At 40.5% G+C, this 24,392-nt stretch overlaps 1 protein-coding gene across 2 annotated transcripts in view; it reads left to right on the top strand.

The window, feature by feature from the left end:
* LOC127456736 (signal-induced proliferation-associated 1-like protein 1) overlaps nt 1-24,392 on the top strand; it is a 164,648-nt gene that overhangs the window by 124,629 nt on the left and 15,627 nt on the right. For both annotated transcript variants that reach the window (XM_051725279.1, XM_051725278.1), the window contains 5 exons: nt 55-345; nt 867-1,019; nt 1,548-1,672; nt 13,711-13,808; nt 18,857-19,299. In XM_051725279.1, coding sequence (XP_051581239.1) covers nt 55-345; nt 867-1,019; nt 1,548-1,672; nt 13,711-13,808; nt 18,857-19,299 — 1,110 coding nt within the window. The remainder of the gene's footprint in view (nt 1-54; nt 346-866; nt 1,020-1,547; nt 1,673-13,710; nt 13,809-18,856; nt 19,300-24,392) is intronic.

Genomic DNA, 24,392 nt, shown 5'->3' with positions numbered 1-24,392 from the left:
TTTTGGCCTGCAGGTCATTTTTGACTGCTAACCAATGAATTCCTCTTCTGGCAGGGGCTGTTCAGAGCTGCACCGTATGCCTGTGGTGGAATACAAGGGTAGCAATGAGAGCGGCTCATTTGAGTACAAGTTCCCTTTCCGGAGCAATAACAACAAATGGCAACGAACCTCATCCAGTCCACAGCGGTCCCTCACAGCCTCACCCCAGAGTCACAGCGGAACCCCAAACCGGGCCGTCAGCCTGGGGGCCAGCATGGGCAAGGCTCTCTCTGCCGAGCGGCCTGAGAGAGCTACTGCCATCCCCCGCAGCGTTTCTAGTGATGGCCGGCCACTGGATTCCAAAAGGTATTTATGATGGATGCCTTTATGTAGTGGAGCTTGTGGTGTGGAATCTTAAAAAGTATAGTTCACCCAAAAATAAAAAATTCTGTCAACATTTCCTCACCCTAATGTTGTTTCAAATCCATGAGACATTCTTTTGTGGAACCTAAAAGGAGTCATTTTGAAGAATGTCCTGTTTGTTTTTTCCATGGACTAAAAATAATGGGGACTGGAACTTCAAGCTTAAATAAAGGACACAAAAGCATCATAAAAGTTGTCCATATGACTCTATTCCAAGTCTTCTAAATTTCTCCTTTATGTTCCACGGAAGAAAGAAAATCATAGGGGTTTAGAGTGATATAAAGGTTAGTAAAAAATGACAGAATTTTCATTTTTGGGTGAATTATCCCTTTAAGCTTGTTGTTAAGTTTCTGTTCCCCTTCATTTTTGCTTGTTCTTCCTGTCTCTTGTGTAATGTGCTTACATGCCCCTGTTTATCTGTGTTATTGTGTATCTCTTTCGCTCTCTCTATCTGCCTCTCTCAGGATGTCTCCAGGTTCTGAGAACTATGCCCTGAGCTCCTCTCTCATGTTGGGCCGCTCGCCGCACAACCGCAGTTCTCCCAGTAACCTCTCCTGCTCCAGTGACACGGGCTCAGGCAGCTCAGCTCACTGGAGGCAGAAGTCCATGCCTGAGGGGTGAGGTCCTACAAAACACAGAGTTTTATGTTCTCTTACTGTCTACCGCCTCTTCGTCACTTTAATCACCCAGTCATCTCACCGCCTTATGAAGCTTTTGAAAGAATAGTTGGCCCAAAAATACAGATATTCTCATTTACTCACCCTCATCTCGGTCCAAACCCTTTTAACTTACTTTCTTCTGTGGAACCTGAAATATAAAATTATTAAGAATATATTGGTTGCTATTTTACATATAATAAAGGGGATTAGGACTGAAGCTCTCAAGCTCTAAAATTACAAAAAAGCACCATAAAAGTATTATAAAAGTGGTCCATTTGACCTTTTTGTAGTTTGAAAGCTCCAATCTCCATTCTCTGTATTTGCACGGAACAAATGACCAGTATATTCTTAAAATGTTCCCTCTTTTGTGCTCCAGAAAAAAAAGTATAGGTTTGGAAAGATATGAGGGTGAACTTTAATGATGGCTACACCATTGAATGCAAATTGATTCATATGATTCAGTGCATGTTTACGTTTGCATTATAGATTTGCTCCCAACAGGCACTCCCCTCTCCCAGCGGAACGGCAAATGGTGGCAGAAGGTGGGAGCAGCAGCAAGTCGACCCCCAGCTGGCCCAGAGTGGAGGACAACTCTGACAGACCACCATCAGGTCAGACCACACTCCATCAATGATTAATAATTAAAGGAAAGGGGAACAAATGGAAGGTGCCTGGAAGTGAGGGGAGGAGCAGATAATTGAAGAAGCACTGCAGAAACAGAGGAATGAATGAATGAATGAGCATAACAAGACTATTAACTGAATGAAAGCTTGAAAGGAGAATGAATATAAGCTCTAGTAGAATGGCAGCAATAATTATTCAAAAACTAACTTGACAGACAAGATGACAGAAATAGAGTAGTAAATAACCCAAACTGGGTTCTAAAACCCTCAGTGCTAAACATTTTAATAGACTTTGCCTCTAGACTATACTCATTAAAGCCTCGTTGTTAGATAAGAGTGGGTGGTGTGTTAAAGTCTTCCTGAGATCATTCATAAACCCTCTCAAGATACAAAAACAAAATTGGACATTAATTAACTTTACCACGACCTCTAGCCAATTTAATTTCTGAGCTGAAATGCTCTTGTCAGATCTTATTAGTGGTGCATATATGTTTTTTTGACAAAAACATTTCAAATTGATATCATATTAATATGAAATAAAATATGAAGTATATAGCTCGTATTCTGTATGTATGGTTAGGGATTCGAACAACCCCCCATGTATTAAACTCGTCCCATACTGTTTGTGTTGGATAAATGAATGGTATATTAAATCATGCAGCTTTTTGAGGAGAGGTGTGTTATTACTTTTCAAAGCGATCAGAATTATGATTTTCACCTGGTTGACGATAAAACAGGCCAAAAATCCCATAGACTTACATTCAAAGAGGGAGCCTAAGCCATATATGGTGGTGGGCTATTTTTTTTTGTTATTAAATTTTTTTATTGATTCATAAATTAACACAAGAAATACAACAACATCTATATAATGAATCAAAAACTTTTAACATTAAACCCCCACTATATCCCCTCCCCCTACCAAACTCTCAACCCACCCTGACCCACCCATGAACACCCCTGTGGTCAATAGAATATAGACACACACACAGAAAACTAAAACAACAACATAAAATAACATACAATAATCAAGTATAATAATAATAATAAAAATAAAACCCCTCTAAATTACTCCCTCCACCGCCCCACCTCGAGATTCCCTCAAAAATGCTAAATAATTGCCCCATTTCTTATTGTAAGTTTCCCTAACCCCCATCCTAATGCTCAACCCCTCCTCTAAGGCAGCCACCCTCCCCATCTCTGTGCACCACTCCGGGAACGAGGGTGCTCCATCCCACTTCCAACTCCTCAAAATAACCTGTCTACCAATCATCACACCGGTCAAAACCCAGTCCTTCATGTACTTATCTACCAAATCCATGACCTCCCTATCTCCCAAAATACAGAGTCTGGGGCAGAACGAGACCTGAGTGCCCAACACATCACACACAAAACTTTGCACCTTCAGCCAAAATTCTTGGATCTTATAGCACCCCCAAAAAACATGGATGGTGTCTCCATTTTCAGTATGGCATCGCCAGCAGATGGGTGTGTCCTTAAGACCAAGCCTATACAATCTAGAGGGGGTCCAATAAAATCTATGTAAAATCTTAAATTGCATAAGGCGAACCCTTACATCTCTAGATGCAGACTTTGTTTTTTTAGAATCCTTGCCCACACTCCATCCTCCAATACCAAGTTTAAATCTTTCTCCCATAATCTTTTGAGAGAATTTAAAGCTCCGTCCCCTAGACTCTCAGTTAACAAGGAGTAATACACTGATGCCTCATGACCCTTCCCAAAAGCAGCAATTACCACTTCCAGAGTATCTGCCACTCTAGGGGGGTGTGTGCTACTCCCAAAAACAGAGCAGAGCAGGTGGCGCAGCTGTAAATACTTATAAAATTTTGATCTGGGAATCCCAAAATGTGGAATAAAATTTTCAAAAGGTCTCAATACTCCACCCTCATACAGGTCACCAAGTGTATTAACCCCCCTCACAATCCAATCTGACCAACAGCAAGGGGACTTATTAATACATAGTTTAGGGTTCAGCCATATGCTCGAGGCTACGTTTAAATAAATATCAGAATTAAACACTCTGGACACTTTTGTCCATATCGAGTGCAAATGCAAAATAACAGGGTGCGACTTAACCTCTCCAGCTAGTTTAAACGAAAGGCTTTGCAGTGGCGAGATAGGGGCAAGAACTTCCTTTTCAATATAAAACCAGGGAGGAGCTCTCTCAGGTGGAAGCGACCAATGAACCAAATGTCTAAGACTGAATGCATAATAATAAAATAAAATCTTGGGTAGGCCTAACCCACCTTTGTCAATCGGCCTATGTAATTTACTGAAATTTAAACTGGGACGCTTACCATTCCAAATGAAGGACTTCACTATGCTATCAAATTGCTTAAAATAAGACAGAGGGACATCTACAGGGAGAGATTGTAGCAGATAGTTAAATTTTGGAATGCAATTCATTTTAATAACATTAACCTTCCCAATCATCGATAAGTGTAATGAAGCCCACCTGTCCACATCATTCGAAAACCTTTTTATTAAGGGATCAAAATTAACTCTAACTAAATCAGACAAATTTGCTGGGAATAAAATTCCCAAATACTTAATTCCCTGTTTGGGCCACATGAAGGCGCCCGGCTGAAAAGCCGTTACTGGACAGTATGCTGTCAAAGCCAAAGCTTCGGATTTAGACCAATTGACTTTGTATCCTGAGAATTTGGAAAAGGAGTTAATAATTCTGTGGAGGCAAGGCATGGATCCAGTGGGGTCGGAGACGAATAATAAAATATCATCTGCGTAAAGCAGAAGCTTATGCGCTACACCTCCCGCCGTCACCCCTGGAAAATCATCCTCCTTTCTTATCGCGGCTGCTAATGGTTCCAGGGCAAGACAGAACAATAAAGGGGAAAGAGGGCAACCCTGCCGGGTGCCCCTATCCAGAGTAAAATAATCTGAAATTAATCCATTTGTTTGTACCGCTGCTACAGGGTGTCTATAAAGTAACTTAGTCCAACCAATAAATGTATTCCCGAACCCATACCTTTCCAAAATCTTAAAAAGGTAATCCCATTCTACCATATCAAACGCCTTTTCGGTGTCAAGAGAGATGGCAGCAACCGGAGATTGATCATTCGCTACTGACGACATGATATTGATGAAACGCCTAATATTATCAGAAGAACCTCGAATAAACCCCACCTGATCTATATGTATAAGTGATGTCATAACTTTACTTAATCGATTAGCCAGAATTTTGGACAAAATTTTTACATCTAACTGGATCAGGGAAATTGGGCGGTATTTTTTACACTCACTTGGATCTTTATATTTTTTTAGAATCAGACTGATCCGGGCTTGTGTCGTGGTTGGTGGAAGCTTTCCATTCTTTAATGAATCGGTATAAACTTCTAACAGAAGTGGAGCCAGTTCTGTAGCATAAGATTTGAAAAACTCAGCGGCAAAGCCGTCAGGCCCTGGAGTCTTGCCTGTAGGCAAGGCTTTAATTACCTCAACAAGCTCCTCCAAAGTTATCTCAGAATCAAGGTAATTTTTTTGCTCAGTCGTCAGTTTAGGGAGATCTAATGGTTCCACAAAGTTCCTACTATCTTCATCAGTAGATGAAGACGTGGACCTATAGAGATCAAGATAGAACTCTTTAAGGGCATTATTAATATCAATAGCCGAGGTAAATATTTCACCATAAGCAGATTTCACTGAGGGAATGATAGAAAAAGACTCTCTCTGCTTTATATATCTAGCCCAAAGTTTTCCTGCTTTATCACCTGACTCAAAGTATGACTGTCTTGCCTTGAACAACTAAAACTCCACTTTCCTTGACAAAATAGTATTATATCTGTATTTCAGTCAGGTCAATTCTCTGAGGCCATCAGCTGACATACGGAGCTTGAGCTCTGCCTCTGCACTTTTAATATTTCCTTCCAACTCCACAAGTTCTTGTGCTTTGGATTTTTTTAAAGAATGAGGCATACTGTATGATCCAACCCCAAAGAACTGCCTTAAGTGCCTCCCAAGCCACACCCACAGAGGATTCCGAGGACAAGTTGGTCTCCATATAAACACTGATTTCAGTCTTTAACATTTGTTGGAAATCAGGATTTTGCAAAAAGGACACATTAAGGCGCCAACTATAAGATTTATTTTTCTCTATATGTGGCATCACCTCTAAACTCACCAGGGCGTGATCTGAGACTAAGATATTTCCAATTGAGCAATCAACAACAGATGAAATGAGGGATTTGGATATCAAAAAAAAAATCTATTCTAGAATAAATCTTATGGACTGATGAAAAAATGTATAGTCCCTACCAGATGGGTTCAAAAGTCTCCAAATATCTGTAAGACCAAGATTTTTACACATCCTGTGAAGTGTCAGTGTTGCTCTAGGGGGTTTACACACTTTTGCTTCACTATGATCAAGGACTGAATCCATCAAAATATTAAAGTCTCCTCCCAATATTATATCATGAGGGGTCCCAGCAGCTTGCAACATCCCTTCAAGATCTATAAAAAAGCCCTGTTCATCAGCATTAGGTGCGTAAATATTAGCCAAAATCAACCTTTGCCCCTGAATTTCAACTAACACAATAATTACTCTTCCTAATTTATCTTTAATCTGTTTGAGACATTTGAATTGTAGATGTTTACTTATCAATATAATGACTCCCTTGCTCTTACTTGAGCCAGTACTAAAGAAAACATGTCCACCCCATATCTTCCCAAATTTTCCAGCTTCCTGCGGGGAGAGATGTGTTTCTTGAAGAAACACTATATCATATTTCTTATGTTTAAGAAAAGTAATAACTTTCCTTCTTTTTATGTGGTGCCCCAACCCATTTACATTCCATGTGGAGAGAGATAGTACACTTATATTAACATTTGACATTTTGATATAGTAGAAAAAATAAATTGTGTGTCAAAAACAAAATTATATAGACCACATTCCCCATTAGTGAAACAGTCAACCCCCGAACAAAATAAACAGAAAAAAGAAAAACGTGCACATTAACCCCACACACGAAAGCGCCAACCGGCGACAATCCCTCTAAACTCAAAAGGTCCATGAACGCCCACGAGTCCCCACGACAACTTTGCCATCGGATTGCTCAATTTTGGCTCACAAATTTGTGAGGCAAAATTACATAACAGAAAATACTTTGTAAAATAAACCCAGTCAATAGGAAGAATGAACACTAAGAACGTGTAGATTCATTCACAGAACTGTTTTAAAGATGTGATCTTCCACAAAACAAATTCCAGCTGATATAAAACCGATCAGATTCCTCGGACAGAAAAACGAATGTTCAGTGAGCCAGCTGTTATGAGTTCAGCGGAAGATGTAATCATTCCAATGTCCCGTAAAAAAAACCTCAACAAAACAAACTACAGCCAACAGGAGGAATAAGCATGAAGAACGAACAGATTAATCCACAGCTGTTCCAAAGGAGTGTTATTCAATAGAACAAGCTCCAGCCGCTAGGCGGAACCAACACAAAAAGAAACAAAACCGGCATCCCGGTTCCCTGGATGATCTAGTCAACTCACTCGGAGGCTGCATAAATGTATATACCATGACTTACATAATCCGTCGACTTCATGAAAAACATCCTTTATGTGAGCAGCATGTAGATATTTTGCCGTCATCCCTAGTGTCCACTCTCAATCTGTCCGGGAACTTCAATGCAAAAGTTTCTTTAAGGAAAAGTGTTATTCACAAAACAAGCTCCAGCCGCTCGGCGGAGCCAACGCAAAAAATCCAAAATGTCGCCCAGCGTCCTCAAGAGTTAGTACAGCAAGTCAGGCCCACTCACATGAGAAACATCCAATGGTTTACTCAGTCATTGATTCTATAAAAGACATTGTCAGATTTGGACATGCAAATACTTTGCGACCGACCATCGTTTCTATTCTCAGTTTGGCCGGAAACATCAGAGCAAACGAGATCTTTTTCTGATGCAAGAGTTTCTTACATTCCTTGAACCGATCGCGTTTCTCTCTTGTCGAACTCACAAAGTCCGGGAACAAGAAAATATTATGGTTCTTCCAGGAAAGCTTTCCTTTGCTCCTCGCCTGGCACAACACAAGATCTTTATCGGATGATCTCAGAAATCTGGCCAGAATCGATCGGGGCCTATCTCCCTCAGCAGATCTGTGAGCTGGCACTCTGTGAGCTCACTCGATTTCCAGCTTGTGGCCTGTTATGTCGAGCAGACTCGGGAAAAACTCGTCTAGGAATTTCACCATATCTCTGCCCTCCTCATGCTCAGGAATTCCAACAATTCGAACGTTATTCCTGCGGCTTCTATTTTCAAGATCTTCAAGCTTTTCAAGGAGATGTTCCAGATCAACTTTGGTCGCGGGTGGATTAGCGGTTAATTCCCCCTCTGAAGATTCCAGAAAATCGATTCGTTTTTCAACATCAGTCACTCTTGAACCTAACTCTGAGAATTTTATTTCCATCGCCGTGATCGATTGACGTATTACAGCGAGATCCTCCAAGTCAGCAAGAATCTTCGTCAACATCACCGACATGTTGGATAACTGATGCTGATCTCCTCTCCCGCCGTGCCATCCAAATCGAGTCCCCGGTCTGTAGGCCTGTCGGGGCTTTCATCCTGAACACGTAAGTGTCTTTTAATGTCTCCCGAGCCCGAGGATTTTGACTTCTTTGCCATATTTTGCAACAAAGGGCAAATGTGTAACTGGGTGTAACAAATTTCACCAGATTATAATATGAAAATAATCGAAAATTCAGCAAAGTGCGCAGAGCTTGTCGCTCACACGTCTGCTCCTTGCATGGCGTCACGTGACCCTCGGTGGTGGGCTGTTTTGACTTGAGCCAGAAAGCAACATCCTAGTGACCTCCCAGAACACCCTAGCAACTACATAGCAATGTCTTGGGAACATTCTAGCGCCAAGAAGCAAGCTTTTTTTTTTTTAAACCACAAGATCTTCAGTTCTTTTCATTCTCAGGCTACGTCCACAATAATCTGGATACATTTGAAAACAACATTTTTCTAAATGCTCTCCATCCACACATCTATTTTGAACCATTTTTCAAAAGTTGCTTGTCCACACTAAAACGGATAAACTCTTAAATCCCCTTTCTGAGCATGCAAAAAAAAAAAAAATCGCTGTTCTATGTACGGTCTGAAGCGCAATTGTCCTTGTGTTCCGTTGCTGGACAACAATTCAGAGTAAACTTCCTGTCGCCTTTGAAGGAATGCAGTCTGAAGGTTGTACAAAGTAACGTTTATCTTAAACAATGCTATCAAGTGAATAACAGGCACAACAATGCTGCTAGAACATGGGCCACCATCTTGATTGTTTTGGGTTGAATATATCACATGACAACAAATACTCCATTGTTTTCAGATATCTCCATTTTCCCTGTCCACACTACAACATGAAGACGGTTTTTCACTTGAGAGAGTGTTTTTGAAAGGCTCTGTTTTTTCGCTCTGTTATCTCAGTGTGGACGGAAGGCCAAAGCGTAGAGAAAAATATGCATTTTACCAAAGAAAACGTATTAGTGTGGACGTGCCTTGGTTTGAGAAACATAAAAATTCATAATGGACTTGCTAGCATAAAAACCAGTGCATTGATAACTTCTCCTCAGGATGCTTGTTGTCATCCAGAGGACTATGCTGTTTCTTTATCCCATATTTCCACCTAGCCTTGACAGCATCTTGTTTTTTGGGCCACACTTGTTTTTGACAGCAGCTCAGTTCAGTCTTCTCGCCCTTCTAACAAGCACAGCAGATCATACAACAGATCATACATCTTTCCCTCCCCCTGAATACTTCTCTCTTGTATAAATGTGGTCAATCAAAGACGGATGGATCAAGCATAGACTTTAAAAGTAAACCATGTCCAGTGAAAGGTAGAGAACATAAACTGTGTCTTTGAACAGCAGGCTGTGTATGGGTTCAAGCAAAGATCGAAATACCTCCTCTTTCCTGCTGGTACGGTTGTGTAAGCAAGGCTTTGTGTGCCGCTAGCACCCCCCTCCTCTCTTCGCACTCTTCAAGGTCCAAGTATGCTGTGACTCACTGCCACCCCCTTTTTGCGTATTTATCTTGTTGCTTCTCTTCTTCGCTCCATTCCTCTGCTTCTCCACATGTCTCCTGTGTGGAATATTCCTGATGTAGAGCTGCTTGGTTTGACGTGCAGGCAGTCTTAGGAGCCATTCACTCTGAACGAATATTTTTGCATCCATCTGCGTAGATGGATTTTGACTGTTACAATGTCTCACAGTTTGTTTGTTTTTCAGCGTCTCGCACAGGAGAACCCCATTTTTTTAGTTAAAAAGAATCAATGAAGTTAAAAAGAACTTAAATTTTAAAACCTTTTCAGAGACACCTGCATTTTATTCTGTTTGTTGCGATGCATCCCTAATGGTAACTGATTTGGAATGGTCTACATAACAGCAACTCTGCACAGAACACAAATAGTACTCATTATGCGACGAGCACAGAATCAATTCAATTGATTTTTTTATACATGTGAGGTGACACGAGAGGAACAATGTGAAACCCTTGAGCTTCAGTATAAATGGCACACACACATTTTGGGTAAAATAGTTAGTTTTTAATTATTTTAATTTTTGCTGTCAATTAAAATTTTAATCATGATTAATCACAGAATTTTTTGTAGTTGATCGCGATTAATCAGATTTTAAAAGTGCTGAAATTTGACACTATATATACAGTTGAAGTCAGAAGTTTACATACACTTAGGTTGAAGTCATTAAAGTGCATTTTTTAACCACTCCACAGATTTAATATTAAAGTAAGATCTTTGTCTCCATGTACACTTGTAAACTGTAGTCTGGCTTTTTTTATGGGGGTTTTGGAGGAGTGGCTTCTTCCTTGCTGAGCAGCCTTTCAAGTTACGTTGATATAGGCCTTATTTTACTGTGGATATAGATACTTGTCTACTTGTTTCCTCCAGTATCTTCACAAGGTCCTTTGCTGTTGGTCTGAGATTGATTTGTACTTTTCGCACCAATCTACATTCATCTCTAGGAGACAGAATGCATCTCCTTCCTCAGCAGTATGATGGCTGCATGGTCCCATGGTGTTTATACTTGCGTACTATTGTTTGTACAGATGAATGTGGTACCTTCAGGTATTTTTAAATTGCTTTCAAGGATGAACCAGACTTGTGGAGGTACACAATTATTTTTTTGAGGTCTTGGCTGATTTCTTTTGATTTTTCCATGATGTCAAGTAAAGAGGCACTGAGTTTGAAGGCAGGCCTTGAAATACATCCACAGGTACACCTCCAATTGACTCCAGTTAGCCAATTAGCCTATCAGAAACTAATTGGTTAATTGCCTAAAGGCTTGACATCATTTTTTGGACATTTTCAAGCTGTTTAAAGACACAGTTAACTTAGTGTATGTAAACTTCTGACTCACTGGAACTGTGATATAGTCAATTAAAAGTGAAACAATCTGTCTGTAAACAATTGCTGGAAAAATTACTCATATCATGCACAAAGTAATTGTCCTAAACGACTTGCCAAAACTATAGTTTGCTAATATGAAATCTGTGGAGTGGTTAAAAGTGGATGTAAACTTCTGACTTCAACTGTATTTTTTCTAATTTAACACTACCCACTTAAATTCTTTGGCCAGTTCATGAATAATGTATTTGATTGTATATGATTTATTTGAAAGAATTGAAATAAGAGTTTCATGTCTATCCTTGTATTTTTCTTCTGTTTGAGTTTGATAAGGGTTTTAGAAAGTAATTAGTATAATTATAATAATTATAATTTTTAATTAGTAATAAGTAATGCAATTACTTTTCAGACAGTGTAATTAGTACAGTAATCCAATGATCACTCTAAGACTTTATAGATATTACAGTTTCATTTTTTGTTAATGCATGATTTCCTGTAAAGCTGCTTTGAATCAATGTGTGTTATAAAAAGCACAATTCAAATAAAAATGACTTGACACTGTAGAAGATGTAATTAGTAGTTATAATTAATTACTTTTTTTTTTTTTAGAGTAATTTACCCAACACTAATCCTGACACAGTATAAAGATAGAAATACACTAAAATTGCACCAATTTAAATAACATTAAAGGTTTTCCATAGTCTATGTGGGAGTTTGACTAATTGAAAGAACTAATCCCCACATAGGTTGCTTTTTTTAATGCAGTGGGCATTCATTCTCTTAAACTCTCATCTTCCACAATATTAATCTGCCGGTAGACTATGGCTATCCGCTTTCCTACAGCAGTCGTGAAGCCATGTTAATGATTTGCGTCAGGGCGTCAATGCCAGCGTTATATACAGCTATGAACTATACATGAAAAGCGCTTGCAGACAAAAAGTCTCATTCTACGTTTTGGTGATAGTTAAGACTTGACGTGCTACTGTGGTAATTAAAATGCACCTTACATAGGCTTGTTTTGTACATCAAATAGTATTAAGAGGTCCTTTCTCCATCATTTGATCACTGACACGGAAGCACTATTGTGTGTGTTGTGAAGTGTGCATCAGTGTAATGATTCCGGACAGACACATTATAAAGGTTCCGCCCTTCCAACCACTGTTTATGCTGGTTTATGCTGTATTAGCGGCAAATGCGTTAATCCCGTAGTAAAATTACTACATTAATTCTGACAGCTTTCATTTTAAGCTATTATCTATACTTTTCAGTGAGTATATTCATAATCAACATTTCTCTGGCTTTGTCTGCCATCTTGGATGTATTTTTGTCTGAGCTCGTCGCAATGTATGATTGTCTTTTACGTGAAGGATACATGTGATGCTGCCTTACAATGTGGCCAAAATGAGGTATCGTAGGAGGCAGCACAATTAAGTTGCTTACCTTTATGTAATTGCCTTTATGTTGGCAGCGTGCCTATGATGCCTCTGGAGGCATCTCAGGTTTTGGAACAGAGCATGCATGTGTGCTCTTTCTTTCAGTATTTATGCAGACTTCTTTCTTTTGCATATTTCTCATTACCCATCTTACCATATTCTGCTTCTTTGACTCTTGTGGTTGAGTGGCCCACCTGTGCACTCTCTTTGACTCCTCCACGTGATCTGCCCTCTTTCTCTCTCCCTCTGAGTCTAAGACAGTAATAACAGGGTCCAGCCCACACATCTGAGCAATTCGGCACAGTAAACCATATGACCTGCGCTGTAAATGTTACCACAGCCCTAGAATTAAACTCCTCTCTCATGATTGCAGTCATCTGTTTGGAGCATGAGAGGTCAGTCACCAAATGCTGACCTGTATCGGTTCTGTCGTCAGGGTGGCTTGAGCAAAGTCACCCCAATGGGTTGCTGTATTTGAAAAGATTACCTACTATGACATTTTGGACCTCAAAATTCAAGTTCTTTTCCTCTTTAGAAAGTATGCAAAACATATTTCAAAACATATTTTAAGACCCAAAATTCACAAAAATATGTTCCAGTTGTTCAACTTACAGAGCATGGCATTAGAAACACCAGTGTCATGGGTTCGATTCCCAGGGAATACATCCTGATTAAATTTTTTGTTGTGCCCTATGGTCTAAATCTTTGAGTCTGTGTGAACTGTGACAATCAAAGGTGTCTAAAATCATTTTCAATTCCATGGATTTTTTGACATTTCACTTGCTCTCTCCCCCTCTTTCTCCCTCCCACTGTTTCTCTCCTGAAGTCTTTGTGCCTTAATTGCTTGTGCCATCTATTTTTGTGATGCTGGTCATTATATAACAGCCAACAATTACACAATACTTTCATTTACACTCAGTATTCTGTAATGAAAGAATGGCGCAGGCAATCTTGGTCAAATAAAATGTATTTGGGAATCAGATAGTCTATGACTTAATGTTTCATAAGCAAAAGGTATTTTCAGTGTCAGCCCATAGGCGTGTGTGCGTGCGTGCGTGCGTGCGTGCGTGTGTGTGTTAGTACTTTCGGTTATGTTTATGACATTGCTGGGTCTAAATGAGTCAAGTGTGTCTGTTTCCTCTTTGTCTGTTAAGAACTGTCCTGTTTTCTAATGCACTGAACATATTATTCTATCTTCTGTAGATTCTCCGGTCACTAAGTCTAGCTCCTCCTACTCAGGCGGCCCACGGATCCAGAGACAGGAGCAGGTCATTCACCTTTCCCCCAAGAAGGGCAGCCAGGTGAGGATCTTAATTGCTGCATGATAGTTATTTAGAGAGCTCCTACTATCACTCATATGTAGGATTGACATTCAAACAAAACCCGTGTTTAACTCATAGCACTGCTTGTTCTATGAACATGAATAATACCTCAAATCATGTGGCTTGTTTAAAAGAGATGTGCTATTATTTTAATAAGAAATCAGGCTTACAATTTTTGTCTTCCAGACAATAAAATTGACTTGAATTTAAAGCAGGAACTGAACCATATCTAGGGACCAGAATATCATAGAGACTTGAGGGTGGACATTGGCCAGTAAGCAACCACCCAGAACACCCTAGCAACCACAAATAAACATGCTAAAAACCACCCAATATACCTTATAACTGCATAGTAACACCCTAGCAACCACCCACAACACACTAGCATTGTACTTACTGATGGGCTTTGCAAGAACCAGTCATTTTTTATTCCATAGTTAATCGTGATTAATCACAGATTTTGAAAGTATAGAAAGTTTATATTTACTTTTTTCCATCAAAATTAATTTATTTGCTTTTGATGAAAGAAAACAACATGTAAACGCATAACGCTTTATTAACATTGCCTTCCACTGTATGAAGATAAATGCACTAAAATAGCACATTAAACATTTCCCTAAGTCGTTTCCCTTCCCTAAGTGGGAGGATGACTTATTAGAGGAACTAACCGTTTCATAGGTTGCATATTTATTGCTATGGGCATTAAATATCTTCAGCTCTCATCCTCCACAGTATTAATCAGCTGGCAGAATGTGGCTATATGCTTTGCTACAGCAATACGTAAAGCCACATTCATGAGCCGCGTCATGGCATCAAAGCCAGCATCAAGCGCCACTTTGAACTCCACCTGAAAAGCAGACAACGTTTTTGTGATAGTTAAGACTTTATGTGCTCCTGTGCTAATTAAATTGCACATAACAGGGTCTGTTAATTACTTGATTTCTATCACAAGTACCATCTGGGCTTGTTTCGTTGAGAGATCCTTTCTCCATCACTTGATCATTGACACAGAATATCTGTTGTGTGTGTGTTATGTGTGACAGTGTAATGACTTCACCCTGGTTTGACCAGTATTTATGCTGTTTTATGCTTTATTAACGGTAAATGCGTTAATCGCAATTAAGAATAATTAACACGTTAAATTTGATAAATGAATCACATGCGTTAAAGCTTTAATATATATATATATATATATATATATATATATATATATATATATATATATATACAGTATCTCACAGAAGTGAGTACACCCCTCACATTTTAGTAAATATTTTATTATATCTTTTCATGTGACAACATTGAAGAAATGACACTTTGCTACAATGTAAAGTAGTGAGTGTACAGCTTGTATAACAGTGTAAATTTGCTGTCCCCTCAAAATAACTCAACACACAGCCATTAATGTCTAAACCGCTGGGAACAAAAGTGAGTACACCCCTAAGTGAAGATGTCCAAATTGGGCCCAAAGTGTCAATATTTTGTGTGGCCACCATTATTTTCCAGCACTGCCATAACCCTCTTGGGCATGGAGTTCACCAGAGCTTCACAGGTTGCCACTGGAGTCCTCTTCCACTCCTCCATGACGACATCACGGAGCTGGTGGATGTTAGAGACCTTGCGCTCCTCCACCTTCCGTTTGAGGATGCCCCACAGATGCTCAATAGGGTTTAGGTCTGGAGACATGCTTGGCCAGTCCATCACCTTTACCCTCAGCTTCTTTAGTAAGGCAGTTGTCGTCTTGGAGGTGTGTTTGGGGTCGTTATCATGTTGGAATACTGCCCTGCGGCCCAGTCTCCGAAGGGAGGGGATCATGCTCTGCTTCAGTATGTCACAGTACATGTTGGCATTCATGGTTCCCTTAATGAACTGTAGCTCCCCAGTGCCGGCAGCACTCATGCAGCCCCAGACCATGACACTCCCACCACCGTGCTTGACTGTAGGCAAGACACACTTGTCTTTGTACTCCTCACCTGGTTGCCGCCACACACGCTTGACACCATCTGAACCAAATAAGTTTATCTTGGTCTCATCAGACCATAGGACATGGTTCCAGAAATCCATGTCCTTAGTCTGCTTGTCTTCAGCAAACTGTTTGCGGGCTTTCTTGTGCATCATCTTTAGAAGAGGCTTCCTTCTGGGACGACAGCCATGCAGACCAATTTGATGCAGTGTGCGGCGTATGGTCTGAGCACTGACAGGCTGACCCCCCATCCCTTCAACCTCTGCAGCAATGCTGGCAGCACTCATACGTCTATTTCCCAAAGACAACCTCTGGATATGACGCTGAGCACGTGCACTCAACTTCTTTGGTCGACCATGGCGAGGCCTGTTCTGAGTGGAACCTGTCCTGTTAAACCGCTGTATGGTCTTGGCCACCGTGCTGCAGCTCAGTTTCAGGGTCTTGGCAATCTTCTTGTAGCCTAGGCCATCTTTATATAGAGCAACAATTCTTTTTTTCAGATCCTCAGAGAGTTCTTTGCCATGAGGCGCCATGTTGAACTTCCAGTGACCAGTATGAGTGAGTGAGAGCGATAACACCAAATTTAACACACCTGCTCCCCATTCACACCTGAGACCTTGTAACACTAACAAATCACATGACACCGGGGAGGGAAAATGGCTAATTGTGCCCAATTTGGACATTTTCACTTAGTGGTGTACTCACTTTTGTTGCCAGTGGTTTAGACATTAATGGCTGTGTGTTGAGTTATTTTGAGGGGACGGCAAATTTACACTGTTATACACGCTGTACACTCACTACTTTACATTGTAGTAAAGTGTCATTTCTTCAGTGTTGTCACATGAAAAGATATAATAAAATATTTACTAAAATGTGAGGGGTGTACTCACTTCTGTGAGATACTGTGTGTGTGTGTGTGTGTGTGTGTGTGTGTGTGTGTGTGTGTGTGTATATATATATATATATACACACACACACACACACACACACACACACACACACACACACTGATCAGCCACAACATTAAAACCACCTGCCTAATATTGTGTTGGTCCCCCTCGTGCTGCCAAAACAGCACCAACCCGCATCTCAGAATAGCATTCTGTGATGAAATACTTCTCACCACAATTGTACAGAGCGGTTATCTGAGTTACTGTAGACTTTATCAGTTCTAACTAGGGATGGGCATGAGTACTCGGGTACTTGGACGTGGTAGCAATGATCAATCATGAAAAAGATGATCGATTGTAATCATGTGACTTCTCACTTAAATCGAAATTTAGTGACAATTACCTGACAACTAAACAAAAACGTGTCAAAGAGGGAGCTTATTTTTAATTTTGAGGTTGATTACGTTGTGATTTTGAGGGGTACATTAATTGTCAGAGACATCTCATAGCAACCAAACTGAGATACGACACAGCAATGCTATAGTTACAATAATCAAAAGAGAGCATAATTAACTGTGTTTTGAACACCTGTCTCTGCAAAACATTTGCTAAACACGTTTTATCATTTAATGTAAAATATTTGACTCGGTAATGGATATTATTTCATAAAATGTAATGTTTGTCACTGACTGTAAACCTCCCTGCCCTGGGCACCGACAAGTTTTCGTGATGTAACGCACACCTGCATCTCGACAAAATGGGAGTTGAAGATTTCCGCACGAGTTTCCAAGTTAGAAGTCCAACATAGAGTGTCATTACGTTGCACTTTCCCCAGTTGAAAGGTGGAAATTCTGAGTTGAATAGAACACTTCATGAATCATCACAGCAACAACTATACGGAGCATCGTGGCTTTCCCCACAGGAGCGAACACTTGGGGAGACCCACACACCAGGTATGTGGTAGTGGACTCAACGCGCTGAAGTAGCGTATTTACAGCAGGCGAGTGTTTCAAACAGCTAGACAGAGTGCAGCTAAATGGAACAGAATGCAGCATCTTCAAAACTGAACTTCAGCTTAACATGCATATTAAAAACACAATGGTTATGGCGTCTCTTGTTAAGCCAACCATGATTTGAAAATAGACGGTTTAGACAGTCACTAAAAAAACTGGTGCGCGCTTACTAGGATTACTACGGTAACCTGAAGGAAAACCAGACAGACGCACATTGTGCACATTCTTTCATTGACTTGGGCAGCGAATCTTCACTTAATGACAAAATATGATGCATTATATTTTGATTATGCAATCTTTTGTACATTTTGGAACAGATTATTTTATAACAGCCTATAATAATTAATAGACGATACACTGGAACAACAAGACATAATGCAGCAGCCAAAGACATTTGTCAGACATGTTATTATATATACAGATATGTACATGTCATTGCACCTCGAGTACTCGACGAGTCCGAGTACTCGAGTAGACAAAATGACCAAAATGCCCATTCCTAGTTCGAACCAGTCTGGCCGTTCTCTGTTGGCCTCTCTCATCAACAAGGCATTTCCATCCACAGAACTGCCGCTCACTGTTTTTTGCTTTTGGCACTATTCTGAGTAAATTCTAGAGACGGAAATACTCATACCAGCCCGTCTGGTACAAACAATCATCCATGTGATTATCTAGTCAGCCAATCATGTGGTAGCAGTGCATAAAATCATGCAGATACGGGTCAGGAGTTTCAGTTAATGTTCAAATCAACCATCAGAATGTGGAAAAAATGTGATCTCAGTGATTTGGACTGTGGCATGATTGTTGGTGCCAGATGGGCTGGTTTGAGTATTTCTGTAACTTCTGATCTCCTGGGATTTTCACACACAACAGTCTCTAGAATTTACTCTGAATGGTGCCAAAAATAAAACACATCCAGTGAGCTGCAGTTCTGTGGACAGAAATGCCTTGTTGATGAGAGAGGTCAACAGAGAATGGCCAGACTGGTTCGAACTGACAGTCTACGATAACCGCTCTGTACAATTGTGGTGAGAAGAATAGGTTGCCGCTGTTTTGGCGGAACGAGGGGGACCTACACAATATTAGGCAGGTGGTTTTAATGTTATGTCTGATCGGTGTATATATAAAAACTTTTCAGTGCCTATTTTCTTTCTCTCTCAGTCGGAAGGTCCTTACTCCCACTCCAGCAGTAACACTCTCTCCAGCACCACGTCCAGTGGGGGTCACAGTGATGACAAGTGGTATGATCTGGGTGGTGGAGGGATAGGAGACCAGCCGGACTTAGAGCCGAACGGTCTGGGCGGTGGTGGATACCTGCAGGGTGCTTCAGCAGACAGTGGCATTGATGCCACATCGTACGCCCCCCCTCACGGGAGTTCCAGCTCTCTGCTGGCTGTGGGAGCTCCTGGGCCCAGAGAGCGAGCCCCTTCACCCTGGCACAGCCCCACAGAAGGGGGCCGTAGGGTGCTTGAGAGATCCCCTCCCGCTGCAGAGTCTCCAGTGTCCCCTGCGGATGGGCCACCTACTACCCGAAGCCCACCAACTCATCTGCTGGTCCGGGATGGCAGTTCATACAGTCTGAGCGACATGGCGTCCCATTCCAGGTATACTTTCTTTCACTAATGCAAATTCCAGGCTCTCTACAGTCTACTCATTGTTAGTGGTGTTGCTAAGGTAAGCATCATTATTACTATTGCTCATATTCAGGTAAGGACATTTATAAAACCCCTAACCTTAAGTATTAAACTTTGGCATGTATCTTGCGCTGTACTGTTTGTGCTACGAACATGAATGTAACCTCGAATCATGCTGCTTGTTGAGAAGTATTACTTTGATATTTGGGCCATGGATAAGAATGGCTGAGGTGGTGATAATGAGAAATCTTTAAAAATGTAGTTTAAAACACGTGTCAAATTTGTAGATATGTAATCTTTGTGTCCATGTTAGTTTCATAAATTTTTGAAAAACATTTTTAGCATTTTCTACAAAAAATGTATTTAATATCTTTAAAGGTTCAGTATTGAAGATTCAGAAACCCTTGTTATAAAATGACACCAGTGGCTGTTAAGTGAACTGCAGCCAGCTACTTGTTGCTTGTGCTCGCCCTCGTGTACACACTCCATAGAGACACGAGCGAGCGAGCATCGACCAAAACAATGATGTAACATACAAAGAGACAACGTGATTCATCGGCCTCATGCTGACAGATGGGTAGCATAATTAAAATTACACAGTTATGATTGTTTTACTAAAAACTTTGAGACTGACTTTGAGAGACTATATTATATTTGACTCTCCAGTGCTGGAACAGGGCTAAAACAAAGTGTGGATATAGGTCTGACTATGCGAGACTGTAGTTTGAAGTAATCACTTTTCTAGCCTATGTCGCTGTTAGCTAACTAGCCAGCTTTATCAATAGCTGTTAGCTAAATTTGGTGGATGATGACAGTAGCTGTTTATAAAATAGACTGTACATTATAAATATGTTGACAATTCAATATTGATGTGATTCCATCACAACTGTCATTTTGATATATCAATGCACTATAGTTTTATAATAATAGAATGTATATATTTTCTGTATAAGTTATGTTACACTAATGAATGGGTCTTTTTGCATTATCTTGAACATTATCTAGCATTCATTTCATGTGTTATTGTAGTTTAGCTAAAATTACACAGATCAATCCTCAGGGCACTATATTTCACGTGCTTTGCAGTTATGTAAGCTTACCTGTCCAATAAGAAGAACGCCAATTCAGGGTCAGTTTTGATCCCCTAAACCGAACGAAGGTCCCTCCAGGACTCAAATGCCCTGCCGATGTTCACTCTAGTTTTTGCTCGACCACGATCATGTTCCCACTTAGCCAGAAGGGACTCAGTGGATAAATGTTTTTTGGCTTACTCAGACTTTGTGTACGAGTCGCTGTTGTGCTGGGAGCCGGACGTTTGCTGGGTTCCATCTCTTTTGCAATTAACAATTTTTATTGATTCCAATGACCAATCCAATAAACATAGCAGGAAACACGGAATTACATTACCTAAACCCTTCCCACCGAACATTCCCACCCCCCACCCAACACAAACACACACACACACCCCAGTGGCCTGACATCAAACCAATAATGACACACAAAATAAACAATAAATCAACAGAGTATTCAGAAAAAATAAAATAAAGAAATAATAAAAAACAATAAGAACATACACACACATTTAATATTACTTATTTCCCTCCACCATCTCCCCCTGAGAGCCCTCCAAAAAATCCAAATACCTACCCCATTTTTTATTAAATAATCCCGTGTTGCCCAGCCTTCTACAAACCATCCCCACAAAAGCCGCCACCCTGCCCAACTCTGCGCACCACTCCAAAAACGAGGGCGCTCCAGCTGATTTCCATCCCCTAAGGATGACTTGCATTCTGATCATGACACAAGCCAGGACCCAACTCTTCATGAACCCATCTCCTACATCAATGACTGTCCAATCGCCTAGAACACAGAGCCTGGGGCAAAATGAAACCTGAGCAGCCAACACCTCACAAATAAAATTCTGAACTCTCAACCCAAAATCTTGAATCTTTACACACACCCAAAAAACATGGGTTTTGTACCCATCTTCTGATTGGCATCGCCAGCAGGTGGATGTCTTTGAGACGAAGTCTATACAATCTAGAGGGGGTCCAATAGAATTGATGTAAAATCTTAAATTGCACCAGACGCACCCTTGCATCTCTAGATGTAGACTTGATGTTTTTTAGAATCCTAGCCAACACTCCCTCCTCCAATACCAAGTTTAAATCTTTCTCCCATACTCTCTTAAGAGAAGTTGAAGCTCCGTCACCCAGATTCTGAATTAACAGGGAGTAATACACTGATGCCTCATGACCTTTTCCAAAAGCAGTAATCATCACTTCCAGAGTATCTGCCACTTTAGGGGGGTGTGTGCTACTCCCAAAAACAGTGCAGAGCAGGTGGCGCAGCTGTAAATACCTATAGAATTGAGATATGGGAATCCCAAAATGTTGAATAAAATTTTCAGAAGATCTCAATACTCCACTCTCATACAGGTCACCGAGTGTATTAACCCCCCTCATAATCCAGTCTGTCCAGCAGAAAGGGGACTTAGTAATATATAGTTTAGGGTTCAGCCATAAGCTCGAGGCAACATTTAGATAAATATCCAAATTAAACACTCTGGACACTTTTGTCCATACCGAGTGCAAATGCTAAATAACGGGGTGTGATTTAACTTCTCTGGTTAGATTGATAGAAAGGCTTTGCAGTGGCAAAATAGGGGCAAGAACTTCCTGTTCAACAGAAAACCAGGGAGGGGCTCTTTCAGGTGGAAGCGACCAAAGAGTCAAATGCCTGTGACCGAATGCATAATAATAAAACAAAATCTTGGGTAGGCCTAGCCCACCTTTGTCAATCGGCCTATGTAATTTGTTGAAATGTAGTCTGGGACGTTTACCATTCCAAATGGAGGACTTCGCTATGCTATCAAATTGCTTGAAATAATAGAGGGGGACATCTACAGGGAGTGACTGTACCAGGTAGTTGAATTTTGGAATACAGTTCATTTTAATAGCATTAACCTTCCCAATCATCGATAAATGTAATGAAGCCCACCTGTCCACATCGCTCGAAAACCTTTTCATTAAAGGGTCAAAATTAACTAAATCAGACAAGTTTGCTGGGAATAAAATACCCAAATACTTAATGCCCTGTTTGGGCCACTGGAAGGCACCCGGCTGGAAGGCCGTTACTGGACAGTACGCTGTCAGAGCCAAAGCTTCAGATTTAGACCAATTAACTCTGTATCCTGAGAACTTGGAAAAGGAATTAATAATTCTGTGGAGACAAGGCATGGATCTTGTGGGGTCAGAGACAAATAATAAAATATAATATGCGTAAAGCAGAAGCCACACCTCCCGCCATCACCCCTGGAAAATCATCCTCCTTTCTTATCGCGGCTGCTAATGGTTTCAGGGCAAGACAGAACAATAATGGGGAAAGAGGGAAACCCTGCTGGGTGCCCCTATCCAGAGTAAAATAATCTGAAATTAATCCATTTGTTTGTACTGCTGCTACAGGGTGTCTATAAAGTAACTTAATCCAACCAATAAATGTACTCCCAAACCCATACCTTTCCAAAATCTTAAAAAGATAATCCCATTCTACCATATCAAACACCTTTTTGGCATCAAGTGAGATGGCAGCGACTGGAGACTGATCATAATAATTAATAATTTATCACACATTATACATTTGCACATATACAGTGAAATACTCTTTTTCACATATCCCTGCAAAGCTGGGGTCAGAGTGCAGGGTCAGCCATGATACGGCGCCCCTGGAGCAGATAGGGTCAAGGGCTTTGCTCAAGGGCCCAACAGTGGCATCTTGGTAGTGCTGGGGCTTGAACCCCCAACCTTCTGATCAGTAACCCAGAGCCTTAACCGCTGAGCCACCCCTGCCCCTAAGCAGTGGTGGCTCATTCGCCACTGGCCACATGATATTGATGAAATGCCTAATGTTATCAGAAGAGCTATTGCCCAGAATAAACCCACCTGATCTATATGTATATGAGATGTTATAACTTTTTCAAAAATCAAAATCTTTGACAAAATCTTTACATCTAGCTGGATCAGGGAAATTGGATGGTAACTTTTACACTCGCTTGGATCTCTGTCCTTTTTAAGAATCAGACTGATCCGGGCTTGTGTCATGGTTGGCGGAAGCTTTCCATTCTTTAATGATTCCGTTCTAACAAAAGTGGAGTCAATTCGGTAGCATCTAAAAGATCTAAAAAATTCAGCAGCAAAACCATCTGGCCCCGGAGCCTTACCTGTAGGTAAGGCCTTAATTAAATTGTCAAGCTCCTCCAAGGATATCTCAGAATCAAGATAATTTTTTTGCTCATTCGTCAGTTTAGGGTGTTCTAATGGTTCCACAAATTTTCTAATATCTTCATCAGTAGACAAAGACGTGGAACTATAAAGATCAAGATAGAACTCTTTAAAGGCATTATTAATATCAGTGGCCGAGGTAAAAATTTCACCACCAGCAAATTTAACTGAGGGAATGGCAGAAAAAGACACTCTCTGCTTTATATATCTAGTCAAAAGCTTCCCTGCTTTGTCCCCCGACTCAAAGTATGACTGTCTTGCCCTTAATAGCCAAAACTCCACTTTTCATGACAAAATAGTATTATATCTATATTTCAATCGGGTCAATTCTCTGAGGCCATCAGACGACATGCGGCATTTCAGCTCTGCTTCGGCACTTTTAATATTCCCTTCCAACTCCATGAGTTCTCATGCTTTGGATTTTTTGGTGAATGAGGCATACTGTATGATCCGACCCCTAAGAACCGCCTTAAGTGCCTCCCAAGCCACGCCCACAGAAGATACTGAGGACCAGTTGGTCTCCAAATAAACATTGATTTCAGTCTTTAACATTTGTTGGAAATCAGGATTTTGCAAAAGGGATACATTAAAGCGCCAACTATATGATTTATTTTTCTCCATATTTGGCAACATCTCTAAACTCACCAGGGTGTGATCTGAGACTAAGATGTTTCCAATTGAGCAGTCCACAACATATGAAATGAGGGACTTAAATATAAAAAAATAAAAAAAACTATTCTAGAATAAATCTTATGGACTGATTAAAAAAATGTATAGTCCCTA

Source organism: Myxocyprinus asiaticus, chromosome 19, assembly GCF_019703515.2.
Source record: "Myxocyprinus asiaticus isolate MX2 ecotype Aquarium Trade chromosome 19, UBuf_Myxa_2, whole genome shotgun sequence".
In the NCBI taxonomy this organism is placed as follows: Eukaryota; Metazoa; Chordata; class Actinopteri; order Cypriniformes; family Catostomidae; genus Myxocyprinus; species Myxocyprinus asiaticus.
This window is presented reverse-complemented; position numbering and strand designations above follow the sequence as displayed.